This window comes from Panthera uncia, chromosome B4 (genome assembly GCF_023721935.1).
Source record: "Panthera uncia isolate 11264 chromosome B4, Puncia_PCG_1.0, whole genome shotgun sequence".
NCBI lineage: Eukaryota > Metazoa > Chordata > Mammalia > Carnivora > Felidae > Panthera > Panthera uncia.
This window is the reverse complement of record NC_064809.1, coordinates 128,752,211-128,770,572: the sequence shown is the minus strand read 5'-3', so window position 1 is coordinate 128,770,572 and position 18,362 is coordinate 128,752,211. Positions and strand designations below refer to the sequence as shown.

Genomic DNA, 18,362 nt, shown 5'->3' with positions numbered 1-18,362 from the left:
ACCCTGTCAGGTAAACTTTGGGGTTACTTTTTCGCCTGATTAAGATTGCATATCAACCAGAAATTTTGTCCTAGATTTTCTAGAGCCACAGCCTTTTAGAATTTTTCTCAAGGTGAGGAGGGACAAGTAAACCTCAATTTAATAGTTTGTAGATTTATAGATCTTCAAGTGCAAGCCCTCCAAATGGGATGGTCTTTCAACCCATGGCCTTTAGATTCAAGTTATACAGGTGGTACCTAGATTTTTCTTTTTTTCATTAAAGTACATAATCCTCATTAAATTTGTGGGTAATTCTGACATTGCCTCAGTTTACACTTAAATTGCCCTCTTAAACTATGTAAATATAAAATCTATTGTATTATCCATATCTATTAATGCTTTGTCTAATCTGTGATCATGTCTCAAAATTCATGCTAGTATAAACAACAAAGTTTTTAAAAAAGTTTTAAAATATTTATTTTTGAGAGAGAGAGACAGACAGATGGAGCACAAGCTGGGGAGGGGCAGAGAGAAAGGGAAACACAGAATCTGAAGCAGGCTCCAGGCTCTGAACTATCAGCACAGAGCCCGACTGAGGGCTCGAACTCACAAACCATGATATCATGACCAGAGCTGAAGCCAGACGCTCAACCAACTGAGCCACCAAGGCACCCTAAAACAGCAAAGCTTTTTAAAGCGCTCCTTCTGGGTCTTAGTACAGTTAACACAATTAATATTTGTTGCATTTAATGAATGAATGACATAATGACTTAACCTTAGGTCTTTTCACATCAAGAATATTAAGTAGGGGCTTCTGGGTGGCTCAGTGGGTTAAGTGTTCGGCTCAGGTCATGATCTCATGGTTCGTGGGTTTGAGCCCCATGTCAGGCTCAGTGCTGACAGCTCAGAGCCTGGAGCCTGCTTCAGATTCTGTGTGTCCCTCTCTCTCTGTTCCTTCCCCTGCTCATGCTCTGTCTCTCTCTCAAAAATAAATAAATGTTAAAAAAAATTTTTTTTAAAAAGAATATTAAATACACTGAAACATTGGGTTACCAAATAAATGTATGCTGCCAAAATCTGGCCATTATTCTTCTAACTGCTAGCATTACCTATAACACCTTTGAATATTTCCTATCCTGACATGTTCTTCATAGAGTGGTTTGTGTGAAATAAACCAATCATGGTGACAGTCAGTGAATTCTCCTAATATCTATTTTACATACGTTTCTCCTTATATTTAAACACTGAATAGTCCCAAGCACAATATGAACAACCCAGTTAATAACTAAGACCATTTATTCAAGCTTCAATTCAGTTGTAAAGAATGAGACTTAAGGGGCCCCTGAGGGGCTTAGTCTGACTTGGGCTCAGGTCATGATTGCATGGTTCATGAGTTCAAGCTCTTGATCTGGACTCTGCTGTCAACAAAGAGCCTCCTGGATCCTGTCTCCCTCTCTCTCTCTGCCCCTCCCCTGCTTGTGTGCGTGCTCTCTCTCTCTCTCACTCTCTCAAAAATAAAATAAACATTAAAAAAAAAATGAGACTTAAAGCCCATTTCCTATTGGTATCCAGAAGTAAGAACAAGAACAGCAGCGCTTATATGTTGTTTTGTTGATCCACCCTGCCCACATGCAGCAGAACCTGTGGTCTAGACAGGAAGAGTGTCATCTATTCTGCCAAGAATTCCCATTCATGTTAGATGATAGATAGATAGATAGATAGATAGGAGACATATATGCTTTCTCCTTTCTTGATATTTCTATTTCTGTTTCTTTTACTAATGCATACTTTCTATTTCCAGTAAGTTGCTAGGAGGTGGAATTGAAAGCATGGCAATCACAGAAGCTTTTGGAGGTCGGTAAAACCTTCGTATTTTGTTATATGAAAAGAAGTACACACACATACATACATATATAATCAAACAAATAACAATTAGTAAATTGTATCTATTTTGAAACTTATGGTGAAGTCTCAGTTATACTACAGGATCATTCTGGGCAGCAATTGAAACAAATTCCAACGTTAACAGAAAGGTCTGGTTGGCGTTTGTCCTCTTTTTCTCTGACTTCCCTAAAAGAGTAGACATTTTTTCTATCATTCCTTCAAAAGGTAGTTGAATACTGGGATCAATTTTATTTCTAGGATATGCATGTTCCATGAACGTAGAGAGTAGATTTTCTCTTCCCTGATCATATCTTCTATTTTTCTTCAAAACAATTCATGCACAGCTATTTTATATACTATGTCTGGCAATTCCAGTATCTGCAGTCCTTAGGGGAACAAAGTCGGTTTTTTTGTTGTTGTTGATGTTTCTGTCGATGTAGAGAAATAAATCTGGTTTTTGTTATTTCTGTTGACTGTCAGTCTTACTGGCTCACTCCCTTGTGTATTTACTGATATTTGTGACCTTATTGCCTGATTTTGATCTATGGGAGTTCACTGGACCTAAACTGGTGCATGGGGAAGTTTTTCTCTAGAAAGGATTTGCTTTTGTTGGGAGGTAGGGCATGCCACCAATCTGAGACTACTTCAGCTTTCCCTAAGAGGATCTCAGTGCAGTGGGAGGACCCGAGGCTCTCCTTCCTTAGTAGTAGGGTCTTAAACTTTCATTTATATGACTAAAATGAAAAAACTCAGTATTTTTTTCCCTATGTAGTGAAAACCCAGTTCTTTCCTACTGTGTATTTTTTCCTGTGAGTCTCCTTTACTGCTCACACAATACACTTGACTTCTGACACTTCTGGTCACCAAATATATGGATGTTTTCCCCCACAACAGTAAGCAATTCTTGGATACCTGCAGGGTATCTAAGAATTCAACTCAATTCTGACACTATCTACCCAGAGATAGCATCAGATTCCATATGTTTACTAAGGGCTCAGTCCCATAAGAATCCCCTCCCCACCTGTCCCCTGCCTTCAGATGCCATTCACAAGCCTAGGTTATTACCTGCTTCTGACCAACCAGCTGTAGATCCAAGATTCCAACATCTGCCCCCTCCCCCCCACCCGCCCCCGGGGTTGATTAATTTGTTAGAGCAACTCACAGAACTCGGGAAACACTTACTTACATTTACTAGTTTATTAAAGATATGCTAAAGGATATGGATGAACATCGAGAGGGAAGAGATGAGTAGGAAAAGGTACGAGGGAAGAGGTGTGGAGTTTCCATGTCCTCTCCAGGCGTGCCCCTCTTCCAGCACCTCCATGTGTACACCAACCCGGTAGCTCTGTGAACCCCATCCTGTTGGGGTTCCTCACACAGGCATGATCAATTATTAACTCCAGCCCTTCTCCCCTCTCTAGAGAAGGAGAAGAGTGCTGAAAATTCCAACCTTCTAATCATGGCTTGGTCTTTCTGGTGACCAGCCCCATCCATCCATCAGAAGCCATCAGGAGTCCACCCAGAGTGGCCTCAATGAAACAAAAGATGCTTGTAGTGCTCTTATCACTTAGGAAATTACAAGGGTTTTAGGAACTCTGTGCTAAGAACTAGAGGGCAGAGACCAAAATATATATATATATATATTTTTCTTTTTCTATTATCTCACAATGATTAATCAATCCTAAGGAAAACTTGGTTTAAATAATTTTTTTTTCTAAAGGACAGTTCTGTGAACAAATACCTTTAAAATGTTATTTTTACTGGGGTGCCTGGGTGGCTCAGTTGGTTAAGCATCCAACACTTGATGCTCAGGTCATGATCTCACTGTTGTGAGATTCAGCCCTGTGTCAGGCTCTGTGTGCTGAGCATGGGGCCTGCTTGGGGTTCTCTCTCTCCTTCTCTCTCTTCCCGCCACTCAAAATAGATAAATGTTTTTTAAAGTTATTTTTACTACTGGTAATCATATTGTAGAATGCACCCATGACACGCTAGTACTTTGTATGTAAGTTTTGATAATTGGAAAGAAAATCATACTCGAAGGCTGTATTTTATTCTTTATGAAAACATCTAAAAATGAACTATGTGGTTTTTGTTTTTTTCTGTATTTTACAGAATTTCGTACTGGAAAAACCCAGCTCTCTCATACCCTCTGTGGTAAGGATGTATAACAACAATAACAATAATTATTGTAGCTATCACATACTAATTTTATTTTGTGCCTGGTGCTTTATATGATCTCATGTAACCTGAACAAATTTACAAGGAAACTAAAGCTCAAGAAGGTTAAGTAAACTGCCCATCGTTACACAAATACCAGAGCCGGTCTTTGACTGCGTGATGCTTGAGGTAATGGTATATGTGCTGCACTCTGAACACCTGAATGGAACCAGGGAGGAAGTGAATAGGTATATGAGGGTTGATGGTGGAGAGAGGCCCTCACTGTCTCCATTTTTCCCATTTCATCTTTTCTGTATTCTATTGACAAAAATGTCACAAAATCAGCTGAGACCTAGAATCTCTAACTTTCCATGGAGTAAGGTTGGCCTTAGCTAAGACTTAAAAATAAATGTTACTAAAACAAATAAACAAACTATCTCCTTCTGTACAAAGACACTACTCTGCATTTCTTTGACCTGAGTGGAAGAAGCATGGCTAAGCAGTTAAGAATGGGATTCTGGAATCAAAATACCTGGCTCCGGTCTTGGCTCTACCACTGCTAACTGTGTGACCTTGGGCGAGTGGCTTCACCTGTCTTATTTTCCCATCAGTAAAATAGGAGTAATGATAATGCCAAATTTAGGGTTGTTTTGAAAAATAAATGAAATAATACTTGAACCTAATATAAAGAAATTCCTTAGTGTCGACTACTACTACCTAGAGAGACAATGCATTTTAAAATTTGACACGCATTAATTGAAAGGTTACTTAAATAACTTATATAGCATAAATTATATTTGTGATTGTTTCTTATAGGAAGAAAGTAATATTTAAATTCTGTTCTCTAGAAGAGAACTAACTTTCATGAACATCTCCCATTGTGAGAGATACTGATATTCTTTGTTGAACTGCTACCATGCTGGTGGAATATTTATGATTTTACCATTGGTTAGTAATACAAGAATATAACACGCTTTTAGAAACTAAAGGATCATGATTCTTTGCCAGATTGACTACAGAGTTGCAACCAATGCAAATCCTATGTTAATTTATATATTCACTTGTACAAAGGTTATTCAATCCTATTAATATTATTTAATTTTTTAATTGCTTCCTAGTGACAGCTCAACTTCCAGGAGCAGGTGGCTACTCAGGAGGAAAGATTATCTTCATTGATACAGAAAACACTTTGTAACCTTTTTATTTAAACAAGTTGCTAGCATAATTAGTATGATGTAGTAATGTTGCTATAAAAGAAAGTCTGTTTGAAATATGTCATTTGTACAATCATCTCCTAAACCAGCAATAATGAGAAAAGCCACAGGGAAAACAGTTGGTAGAGTTTTCAAGTCACTTTTTATTTCAAAAGGTTTCAGTTCTCCAGATGAGTTTGGTGTAAAATTCACAAAATGAATACATGGGAGAAAATTATATTTTATTCGTTTTTTATCCTCTTATTTCTCCAAAGATTGTACCTAATAGTTAGGAAGAAGATTGTTGACTCTCTCAAAGTCATGGTTCAAAATAAAGGGAAAGGGAAGAAGAGAACAAAAAAGCACAGAAGAGAAAAGGGCAGAACCTGGTAGGGTGACAGAAAGAATTGTAATTTAATTGAAATGTGTTTCAGAATTAAGGCTGGAAAGGTGATTTGGGTTTTAGATATGAAGGGCTTTAAAACCAGGTGAGGGGTGTAAATTGGATACTTTTGCGATATTGCAGGCAAGTAATGAGAGCTTGATCTAGGCTGGAAGCAGTAGGAATAAAAAGAAAAGGACAAGGGTGCGTGACTGGCTCAATAGGTAGAGCGTGCCACTCTTGATCTTGAGGTTGTAGGTTTGAGCCCCATGTTGGGGGTAGAGATTACTTAAAAATAAGATTCTTTAAAAAAGTGGGGGACAAAAATATTAGGGAGGAAAATTGATAGGATTTGATGACTCTGTTTGGTAGACAGAGGAAGGAGAGGTTTGAAACACTACTGTCCGGTTTTTTTGTCTAGATGCTGGGAGGATAATCATGCCAAAAGTAGAATTGGGAAGATCATGTTTCAGACAAATGGTGTGTTTCATTTTACTGTGTTAAATGTGAGGAACAGGAAGACATCCATGGACATGTTGAATTCTACCCGAGAAGAGGTAGAACATAACTTTGGGGTGTGCCTCAGCTTAGGAAGAGGGACTAAAAAGAAGATGTCATACAGACAGAGGAAGTAGGAGAAAATCCAGTTGTAGAGGCTTAGCCAGAGAAAAATTTCAAGAAGAAAAGCATTGTCAGTACTGTTCCACAAAGAAAGAGAGAGAAGGTGGAAGCTGAGAAAGATCACTGAGGTTTGACATTAGGAATCCAAGAGAGCATTTGCAGTAAAGTAAGATGATGGAAGCTTGTTGTGAATAAACAGTAAGGAACAGAGGCAGTGTTATTAACCAACAAATAGAAGATGAAATACAGTAGTTTGAGGAGGTTATCAGGTTCAGAGGAAACTTTTTGGTTTTTTGTTTTACATGCATAGGGGGTGGGTGGGGGGGTAGAAGGGGGCAGAGGAGAGCGACAGAATCTCAAGCAGGCTTGACACCCAGCCCTGACAAGGGACTTGATCTCATGACCGTGACATCATGACCTGAGCCAAAATTAAAAGTCGGACGCTCAACCGAGTCACCCAGGCACCCAGAGGAATTGTTGTTGTTGTTTTAAATGTTTATTTATTTTGAGAAAGAGAGAAAGCGATTGCTGGTAGGTAGGGACAGAGAGAGAGAGGGAGAGAGAGAATCCCAAGCAGGCTCCTCACTTTCAGTGCAGAGCCCGACTCGGGGCTTGATCCCACAAACCGTGAGATCATGACCTGACTCCAAAACAAGAGTTGGTTGCTTAACCAATTGAGCCATCAAGGTACCCCAGGAAATTGTTTTTCTTTTTCTTTTTCTTAAATGCTTTTATTTGTTTTTGAGAGAGAGAGAGAGATCAGGGGAGGGGCAGAGAGAGAGGGAGACAGGAACTAAAGAGGGCTCTGTGCTGACAGCAGAGAGCCCAATGTGGGGCACAAACTCATGAACCGTGAGATCATGACCTGAGCCAAAACCATGAGTTGGCGCTTAAGCAACTGAGCCCACCCAGGGTGCCCCGAAAATTACTTTTAACAATGGAAAAGTCTTGCACAAGTTTGTAAGGCCATTCACAATGAAGCCCCAGCCTAGCTCTCAGATCTCATTACTCACTATTACCATTGTTAGAGACAAATGGATGCAGTCTGTTCTAGTCCAATATTATTGTCTCTAAAACATGGAAACATTGTATATCAGCAGTTAGTTAAACTATAAAGGTACTCATTTTCTCTGTTCATTATAGTTGCTTGCATCCCAAATCTTCCTTCCTGTATTTTTGTTTTATTGAAGTACCTGCTCAAGTCATTCTTTCAGAAAAGTAATGCAGGTGGTAAACTTTGAGCCCTAGCTTGTCTGAAAATGCCTTTATTTTGTTCTCACTCTTAAGTGTTAATTTGGCCAGTCATAGAGAAATTTGTGGGCTATGTTTCTTTAGTTAATTAATTAATCAATTAAGAGAGACAGAGTGCAAGCGAGGGAGGGGCAGAGAGAGGGGAGACACAGAATCAGAAGCAGGCTCCAGGCTCTGAGCTGTCCGCACAGAGCTCGATGTGGGGCTCAAAATCACAAACCATGAGACCATGACCTGAGCGGAAAGTTGGACCTGTAACTGACTGAGCCACCCAGGAGCCCCTGCAGGCTATATTTCTATCCTCCTCCTTCAGTATGTGATCCGTCTACCCCTACCTCACAGTCTTTCTGAATCATACAAATCCTTTAAAGCTGTCCTTTGAAGGTCTGCCTTTTCTAATCTTCTCTAACTACTCAACTTAAAAAACCTGGTCCTTCCTAAGCTGTTATAGAATTTACTATCTAAAATACGCCAGTAGAAGGAAAAAAAAAAAAAAAAAACAGAACCGTGTGCAGAAGACTTTATTTGGAAATAGCGGGCATGAGAAGACTCTGAAGGAGACTCCAAACTTGGGGAAGGAGGGTGGAATGCTGTGTAGGGCTGTAGCAAGAGGAGCGCAGCTGGAGTTCAGCTAGTTTCAGAAATAGTTGATTAAGAATGGTTCTTAAAGAGGGAGGAATTGTTCTTGCAGATGAGCAGCCACTGTTTGGGCAATTTGGATTTTATCAAGAATGGTGGAGGGGACTGGTTTGGAGCTAAGTCATACGCAAGAGGGAGTAGGGAGGAACAGCTGGGGTTGGGGGGAACAAGGACATTCAAGAGCCCCATTGGAATGTCCTCATTCCTTTGGTTTCTCTTACAGGTACACTGCTCTCTCTTGATATTTTGTTTTTTATATGTCTATATTTTGCCTTCTTAATTTGTTTTGTGTTTACCTATAATATGGATTGTCTTACAACTCCTTATGTTGTCTTACAACTCCTCCTTCCACAATGCATTGGCAATTGGTTAAAATGATTATCAATTCCATATGGTAATTGGTTAACAAATATTTTATAGGTTGATTTGAACTTTCTTCAGCATAAGCCCACCTTTTACACACCCAGTCACATAGTAACTGGGTTCTGTAAAAAGTAATGTAGTGAAAAACATTTTTATTAGTCTTCCAATTCTTTGTCTTCTTTGACTTGCCCACCAAAAACGTCTATGGGGTATAGTCAGTAGCAATGGAAGATTTTAGTGGTTATCACTGAAGCTCTGAAGAAAAGAACATACTACTGCATTAGAATATGCAGATTTCCCAGATGGCTGGGAAATCCTAAAGACAATCCAATTCAACGTATATGGAACCAGTTGTAAATGTCACAAATAAGATTGTAAATTGTCCTTGTTTTACAGTTAGTTATAGTATGATCAGTATTATAAAAGCAGTGTAAACAAAGTGAAATGAGACCGTGGATAAGACCTAAAAGAATGTTTATTACTCCTATATAGTTCAGATAGATATAAGTGATTATTAGCATCTTCCAAAATACCTTTGCTGGTGCGCTGAATTTGCCTCCCAATGAATTTACTGATTTCAGAAAGCTAACACAAGTCCTTTAGAAGAAGGTAGATTTTAAACTCTAAATAAGCCAAAAACCATAGGTTGATAATTTCCTTTTGATCCTTAAAATTACTTTTTGATCCTTCGGTTCATGTAGTCAAATTTATCATTTGTTGAAAACTCATGGTTAATGATATATTAAATTATTTCATATTAAACACATAAGTAGTTTAAAGAGAGTGAATTAATTCACTGTGAAGTGACTTGAATTATAATTCAGTGATATTATCTTCCTAGGATAGATCTATTTTTATAGAACTGAGATCAAAAGAGAGATACAAATCTTAGTCTCTAGTTTTTCTCTTGTAACTGATTTGCTGCATGATCCTGAGTCATTTGCCTAATCTCTATTGGTCAGTGTCCTTATTTGTAAAATGTAATATAGGCCATAACAAGCAGCTTCCAAAGCTATTGTAAAGATTAGATTATTTAATATTTATTTCACTTATTTATTTATTATTTATGTATTTATTTTAGAGAGAGAGTGTGTGCACAAGGTGGGGAGAGGGGCAGAGAGAGAATCTTAAGCAGGCCCCACGCTCAGTGTGGAGCCCCACACAGGGCTCGAGGGGGGCTCCATCCGATGACCCTGGGATTGTGACCCGAGCTGAATTCAAGAGTCCGAGGCTTAACCGATTAAGCCACCCAGGTTCCCCTAGATTATTTAATATTTAAATTCATCACTGCCTCATCATTTCTATCACTGTTATCCCTACCTAAGGTATTTATTAATTTGGACACTTATGAGAAATAAAATCTGATATAGATTTTAAGTGATTATTAGTATCCTCCAGAATACCTTTGCAGGGATGTTGTTTGCCTCTGTTAGTTTACTTACTTAAGGTATTATTTTTTGTAGTTGTTACCTAAACTTTTTTTTTGAAATTGATTTATTGGATCCTTAATCTTGGCATACTCCAGCCGTCCAGATCGTCTTCGGGACATTGCTGACCGCTTCAATGTAGACCATGATGCAGTACTGGACAATGTACTTTATGCACGTGCATATACTAGTAAGAGCCCCATGTTAATTTAATGCTTGAGCTGTTTTAAGGTTGGCAGCACTGATTTATTATTTGGGTGATACTTATAACATTTTGGCACTGTTCTTTTTCTTAATTTTACTTTCCTCCAAATATATTTAGTCACAAATGTTACCTATCATCTGGCAAGCCCTTAGATATTAAAATGCTCTCAAATGAGTCCTTGTTCTTTGTCTTTGAAATGGAGAGTAACATTCTTTTTGGATAATGTAGCATTTGGCATGCATGCTAAGGCAGAATGTGAAATCATATTTAATAAAGCCTTAAATAGGGGTACCTGGGTGACTCAGCTGGCTGAGTGTCTGACTTCAGCTCAGGTTATGATTACATGGTTCATGAGTTCAAGCCCCACATCGGGCTCACTGCTGTCAGCGTGGAGCCTGCTTTAGATCGTCTGTCCCCCTCTCTCTCTGCCCCTCCCCCCGCTCAAAACATGAATAAACATTTATTTTTAAAAATCCATAAATAATTAAGAAAATCCTTTCTTCTTCTTCTTTTTTTTAAGTCTTATCTATTTTTTTTTGAGAGAGAGAACACAAGCAACAGAGGGGCAGAGAGAAAAGGGAAAAGGGAATGCCAAGCAGGCTCTGCACCGTCAACGTAGAGCTCAACACGGGGCTTGAACTCACAAAACCATGAGATTACAACCAAGAGTCGCACACTTAACCGACTGAGCCACCCAGGTGCCCAAGAAAATCCTTTCAGTACTCTCTTTTGCCTGACTGCAAGAACATACATGATCTTAGCCTCTGCCTCTTCTAGCTTTTGTAACATTTTCTCACTGCATTTCCCACCAGGTGAACATCAGATGGAGCTACTTGATTATGTAGCAGCAAAGTTCCACGAAGAGGCTGGCATCTTCAAGCTATTGGTACAAGCTTTTAAATACTGCTCCCTCACAGAGCCACTTAGCATATTATTTTTCTTCTATTGATTCCGATTCAAATGAACTTCTTTCCTTTGCCGAATGCACATTTATTTTTACATGAATCCTGTGTAGATCATTGATTCAATAATGGCCCTTTTTCGAGTGGATTTCAGCGGTCGTGGGGAGTTGGCTGAACGGCAACAAAAATTGGCCCAGATGTTGTCACGACTCCAAAAAATCTCAGAAGGTAGATTTTTAAAATAAACGGTACTATCAGAATAGCATCTGTGACTGTTGAGTAGGCTTTGCAGAGAACCCAGAATAATGTCAGGAGGCAGTACATTTTTAAAAACTAAAATTCATGGGACTACAACTCTTTTATTAAACCAAAATACTGACTTTAAACCAAAATAAGGTACCTAAAAATAATAACAATAATAGCTTTAAATAAATTAATTTATGTTATCAATGAAAAAATAGGAATGTCATATTATTTACAAAATAAATTTAAAGCACAGTATTCCTAAACTCTGAAATCTAAACAATGAACTGTTTATATTGCCATTCTCTTAGTTTGTCAATTTTATTTATTGATGCAGAATATAATGTGGCTGTGTTTGTGACCAATCAAATGACTGCTGATCCAGGAGCAACTATGACGTAAGCCCCAATATTCTACTTTTGTGTTTCAGTTAATATCAAAAAGGTTAGGGTGAAGAATAGAAAATAATTCCAGAATGATCAGTTCTGATGTGGGCACAAATATATCACAAATCACTTTATTGCACAGTGCATATTACTTTATAAATGCAAATATCACTTGTTTTCCAGAATCTCTAGTTCTTTACAGGATGAAGCAATAGTTTAACCATTTTCAGAGATACTTTGGGCTCCTCGTTTGTCTAGGACTAAAAAGATATTGGAGGACAATAAGAAAAAGATAAAAATTTATATTCCATATACATGAATGGCTTCTACTGTGCTAATAAGCTGTCAGCCAAAAACAAAAAGGGAGGCTCTCTATAGGAGATACATAAGAGGTCCTATGAGAGAAGTCTCCTGTTAGAAGAAACAGAACTTCAGTTCACACTAGGCATATTCAGAATCTATTGAGGTGTCTGTGCACGTTACATACTTATTGATGGCTCTGCTTGACAGATGGCAGTGAACAGAAAGGCAAGGAGACCTAAAATAGGATGATGAAAACAGAAGATTCAAAGAAAAATTAGTTGCCACCATCAAATATTTTGAACATTATGTATCTGAATAAGCAATCAAAATAACCCCACATTCGTGATGTCAGTCTTTTCAACAAGCCTATATTTAGAAAAAAATTTTAACCAGAGAAAATTTACAAGACTAGTACAATGAATACACATATACAATTCACCAAGGGTCATCTATTCTTAACATTTGTCAGATTTTTTCTCTCTCATGTTTGTGTGTGTGTGTGTGTGTGTGTGTGTGTGTATACATGTGTGTAAAATCTCTTTCTCCATAGGTACACATGCATATTCAAATATGTGTGTGTGTGTGTGTGTGTGTGTGTGTGTGTGTGTGTTTTCTAGTGAACCATTTGAGAGGTTTTCCACCGGAACAATTGAGAATTATTTACAGATGTTATGACACTTCAGTTCTTAATACTTCCGCATATTTCCTGTAAGAACAAGAACATTCTCCTACATAACCACAATATAAGTATCAGTCAGGAAATTTAACATCGGCACACTAGTGTTATCTGATATACATTTGTATTCAAGTGCCTCCACTTGTCTCAATAATGTCTGTTATAGCTGGTGGGGTTTTTACATTTTGTTTTTGATTCGGGACTAATGAGGATCACGCACTACATGGAGTTGTTCTGTCTCTTTGGTCTCCTTTAATCAAAACAACTCTTCAGTGTTTGTTAGGCTTTTATGACACTGACGGTTTTGAAGAATACAGGCCAGCTGTTTTTCAGAATGTCCCTCAATTTGGAGGGTGTTTTTCCTCATTAGTTAAAATAGTAAACACTTTTGGCGGGAAAATTATTAAGCAATAATATGACCTTCTCTATAGATCGTATCAGGGGACACATGATGGCAGTTTGTCCCATTATTAGTGATGAGAAGTTTGATCATGTGATTAAGATCGTGTTCACAAGATTTCCCCACTGTAAAATACCTTTTCACCTTTTTAATGAATAAGCAGTTTGTGGGGTGATACTTTATGTGTGTAAATATCATGTTCTGCAATAAGCTTTCACCATTTGGTTTTAGCATCCATTGAAGATTCTTGGTTAAATCAATTATTACTCTGGTGATTGCAATATAGTTTTATTTAAAACCAAGATGGGGCACGTGGGTGGTTCATTTAGTTAAGTGTCCGACTTCGGCCCAGGTCATGATTTCACGGTTCATGAGTTCGAGCCCCGTGTCTGGCTCTGTGCTGACAGTTCAGAGCCTGGAACCTGTTTTGGATTCTGTGTCTCCCCCTCTCTCTCTGCCCCTCCCCTACTCATGCTCTGTCTCTCTCAAAGCTAAATAAACATTAAAAAAATTTTAAACCGAGGCAATATATCATTTAATAACAGATAAATGGGTCATTGACATATGTACTTGAGGATATTTGATATGCCAATGTAAATTTTGTAAATTGTACTGAAATGTATGTGTCTCTTTTTAGGCATTTTCTTTATTTTTTTAACTTTTTAACATTTTATTATTTTTTTTATTTTAGAGAGAGAGAGCGCACAGGCAGGGGACAGGGGCAGAGGGAGAGAGAGAATCTTTTTTTTTTTTTGAGAGAGAGAGAGAGAGACAGAGAATCTTGCAGGCTCCACACTCAGCATAGAGCCCAACGCAGGGCTCTGTCTCACAACCATGAGATCATGACCTGAGCCGAAATCAAGAGTCTGAGGCTTAACCGACTGAGCCACCCAGGCACCCCAGGATTTTATTTTTAAGTAATCTCTGCACCCAATGTGGGGCTAGAACTCACAACCTCAAGAGAAAAAGTCACATGCTCCACCAACTGAGCCAGCCAGGCACCCCTCTTTAGGCATTTTCTAAACTAACCCTAAGAATATTGCTGCATCTTCTACAATTTATACTTGCACTTTTCAATACGCTTTTATGAGTATTTTCTACTTAATCACAGGAGATTCCAATGTGAAAGACATTAACTGCATGAATGGTACGAAGCAAGTTAAAAAGATTGAGAAGGGGAAGCCGATCACTTATTCACTCAATAAATACTTATTGAAAAATCTACTATGTACCAACCTTCTGGGAATTCACTAGTGAGCAAAAGACTATGTGCCTTGCCTTCATAAAGAAGAAAATAAGTGATGTCCACTTAACTCAAAATTGTGAAGACTTGGTAGGTCACGCATTGCCTGTAGTCCTTGAGTGGTTAAGGCAATCTTCTCTGTTTTATAGGGTGTCTTTCATACACAGGACATGAAGTACTTCACAAAGAGTGTAATTTTAAACTGAAGAGAAATGGAAGATTTTTAGGGCTCACTTTAAAAAGAGAAAATGACTCATTGGCTCAGAGGGAGGAAGTGGGTTGCATTCAAATAAAACAGTACAAGTTAAAGAGCAATGTTCTTTCTTCAGGTGTGAGGAGGGAACACTGCAGAGGCCAAAACTGTCTATCTAGAGTTAGAAGGCAAAGGAGATCTGTGGAAATTGGGTCAGATAGGGGTTCTTTTTCTTCTATTTGTAGAAAGTTTCAAAAAGAGTAAAACCATTTTGAATGGACTCCAATAAGACACTAAAAGGAGAAAGAGAGAGGTGACAGAGAGGAAATAATTGAAGGAACTGAAGAGAGGAGGAGATTTATAACGAAGTGAGCCAAGAGCCAGAGAAAGTAACAAAGACTAGTATTTTTGCTGGGTGACTCTGCTTTGAAACATCATCTCCTCTATTGAGCCAAGTTGTGAGCAATCAAACTTCACTATAATTAGTATATTCTGAAGTATGTTAAATTATAACAATATAAATTAAATGCATGCCTTCATATAAAGCACATAAGTTGCCACAACTCAATCAAAAACAACAACAACAACAACAACAACAACAACAACAACAGTACAGTTTTAAACTAAAGGATCTCAAATGCTATTAGAAAACCTCCAATAAAGAAAATCTTTGTTTCTCAGTGTTGAAGAACTCCAAGCTGCAGCTCGCCTGGGACCTGTCAGAGAAATAGCACTATAATTGGTATGAGTCCCCAAGTATACTGACAATAATTGAGGCTTATATCCCATGCATTATACTTGATGGCACATCGTATTAAAAAGGAACAAAATTATAGAGGCAAGGAGCTGCTGTATCATACAGCAGAGCGTTAGCTCCTAGACGAGGCTTACAGATACAGATTTTAGAAGTAGAGTGATCCAGCTGATGAAGGCTTGGAGATAAAAAGTGAAAGTATCAGCCCGCAAAGCCCCATACCAGGGCAAATAATAGGAGCAACAAATAAGACCGTGATGTTGCCACCTACTTCATTTGTGTATTTGTTTTGCTAAGACAAGAAGTCATCTTAGAACATTTGTGGTCTTGTAAATGTGCAGTTTATTCTCTAGGGGTGTCACCCACTGATTCGACATCATTTGCATAAATTAAGAGGCAATATGGTTAAAGAGGAAATATTAAGCCAAGTCCACTAGCCTGGTGACCGTGAGCAAGTCATTTAAACTATCTGAGCTTCAGGGGTACCTGGCTGTCTCAGTCAGAAGAACATTCCACTCTTGGTCTTGGGGTTGTGAGTTTGAGCCCTATGTTGAGTGTAGAGATTACTTAAATAAAATAAAAACTTAAATAAACAATAAAAATAAACTATTTGAATTCCATTAAGGGATTAAGAGGACTTTTATTTATTGATTGCTCACCATGTGCCAGATGCTTTTGTGCATCATCTTACATAATTCTCATATCAACGCAGCAAAACTCAGGCTCCCTAGGCCTCCCTGTTCTTTCTATGAAGCAAATCTCAGAATAGTGCTATGTGTCCCCCTAGCTCAAAACCCAGAGTTCCATCTTCAAACTTTTGAAAAAAGTGTAGATTTTTCTGCATACTTTATGAGAAAATGGTGGGAGTGGGGGGAATTACTTAACAAAACTTCTTAAACATAACCCTTTTAAAAAACCATCTTTTCTTGGGGCACCTGGCTGGCTCAGTCAATGGAGCATGACTCTTGATCTTGAGGTTGTGAGTTTGAGCCCCATGTTGGGTGGTGTAGAGATTACTTAAAAATAAAATCTTCTAGGGGAGCCTGGGTGGCTCAGTCAGTTGAGGGTCTGACCTCAGCTCAGGTCATGATCTCACAATTTGTGAGTTTGAGCCCCACATCAGGCTCTGTGACAACTCAGAGCCTGGAGCCTGCTTCGGATTCTGTGTCTCTCTCTCTGCCCCTCCCCTGCTCACACTCTGTCTTTCTCTCTCTCTCAAAATAAATAAATAAATAAATAAATAAATAAACATTAAAAAATATTAAAAATAAAATCTTTTAAAGTAAAGTTCTGGGGGCACCTGGGTGGCTCAATCAGTTAAGCATCCAATTTTGGTTCAGGTCATGGTCTCACGGTTTGTGAGTTTGAGCCCCATGTCAGATGAGCTTGAGCCCTGCTTTGGGGTTCTTTGTCTCTCTCTTTCTCTCTCTCTCTCTCTCTCTCTCTCTCTCTTTCTCTCTCTGCTTGCTCACTCACACTCTCTACCTCTTTCAAAAAAAAAAAAAAATCTTTGGGACGCCTGGGTGGCTCAGTCGGTTAAGTGTCCGACTCTGGATTTCAGGGTCATGAGATCAAGGTCATGAGATCAAGCCAATGGGATTCTCTCTCTCTCTCTGCCTCTCCCCTGCTTGCTGATGCTTTCTCTCTTTCTCTCTCAAAACAAATAAATAAACATTTAAAAAAATCTTTTCTCTTTCCCCCAAATTCTTCTCTTTTTGCAGTACTCTTCTTTCCATATCTTCCCTTAATCTCAAAGGATCCTCCTCATTCTTGGGTATGTTCACTCAGCCTTTCTCTCCTCAGTAGACCCCTTCTCAGAAATTCCATCCAAAAGCTTCCCCTTTAGCAAGTACCAGGAGTTCCAGCTGTCCCTCAGGGACAGTACCAACTTGCCCTTGCACAGACCCCTGAAGGTCTCCACTCCAACCAGTATTTGAGGTCGATACTATTATTATTCCTAATTTGTAAAGGAGGACATAGAGGCTCAGAGTATATACTTGCCCAATCATACAGTTTAAAAATGGGAGCTGGGGGTGCCTGGGTGGCTTAGTCAGTTAAGCGTCTGACTCTTGATTTTGGCTCAGGTCATGACCTCACAGTTTGTGAGACTGAGCCCCACGTAGACCTCTGTACTGTCAGTGCAGAACCTGCTTGGGATTCCCTCTCTCCTTCTCTGTCTGCCCCTTCCCTGTGTGCGCACGCCCTCTCTAAATAAATAAAACCTGGAGCCAGGATTTGAACCCAGGTTCAAATCAAATGTTTGATTTTCAAATCTTTGATTTCAAAGCTGATGCTCTTTTAGTCTCACTGCACTACCCTCCCTATGCTAGTCCTAGGAAAATATAACCTGCCCTACCATCACCATAATCTTGTACTTCATGACCCCAGCACCCTGGTTTGAAGTTGGGAGGTCAGTCTCTTCTGGGTCTTACCCTCAACAATGTAATACACTGTGTCTGTTCAACCAGATGGGGATAAATGACACAGTCTCTCTTGGCCTCTCTTCATACCCACCCCTCTCTCTTCCTCCCACTCATCATATTCTCCCATCCCCTGAGAAAAGGAGGAAAGAAGAGAAGAAAATATGAAAGAAAGGGAAATAAGAATAGGCTAAAGGAGGGATGTGGGTGGTTTTCTGACGCTGTTTTTACTGGATCAGAAATAGAAGTAAATTAAAGCCTTCTCAAAGGATGCGGAATTCTATACCTCGTCGTACTTAACTTCAGTCCTTAGTTATAACTGCTAGAATACTCAGGAAGTTCAAAGAAACTTTAAGAAAAGTTTCTTGGTTTACATGTCATTGAAAGAGTGACTGTTTTAACTGAATCATTTAATTAAATAATTAAGTTACCATTTACTTCGTATCTCTCATGTGCCGAGATTAGTGTAACGGTAGAGCTAATGTACATAAGTGACCTGACACAGCTCCTGGCATGTAGTAGGCTTTCAATGAGTTATATTAAATATATCTCGAGAGGCGCCTGAGTTGCTCAGTCGGTTGAGCATCCGACTACGGCTCAGGTCGTGATCTCGTGGTTTGTGAGTTCGAGCCCCGCGTGAGGCTCTGTGCTGACAGCTCAGAGCCTGGAGCCTGCTTGGGATTCTGTGTCTCCGTCTCTCTCTGCCCCTCCCCTGCTCACACTCTGTCTCTCAATAATAAA

The 18,362-nt window shown here is 39.0% G+C and overlaps 1 protein-coding gene across 1 annotated transcript in view; it reads left to right on the top strand.

The window, feature by feature from the left end:
• Nucleotides 1-18,362, top strand: part of DMC1 (DNA meiotic recombinase 1) — a 42,740-nt gene that overhangs the window by 9,545 nt on the left and 14,833 nt on the right. Inside the window, exons 6-12 of the mRNA XM_049626364.1 lie at nt 1,781-1,833; nt 3,976-4,017; nt 5,139-5,211; nt 9,995-10,086; nt 10,914-10,987; nt 11,117-11,231; nt 11,584-11,644. Coding sequence (XP_049482321.1) covers nt 1,781-1,833; nt 3,976-4,017; nt 5,139-5,211; nt 9,995-10,086; nt 10,914-10,987; nt 11,117-11,231; nt 11,584-11,644 — 510 coding nt within the window. The remainder of the gene's footprint in view (nt 1-1,780; nt 1,834-3,975; nt 4,018-5,138; nt 5,212-9,994; nt 10,087-10,913; nt 10,988-11,116; nt 11,232-11,583; nt 11,645-18,362) is intronic.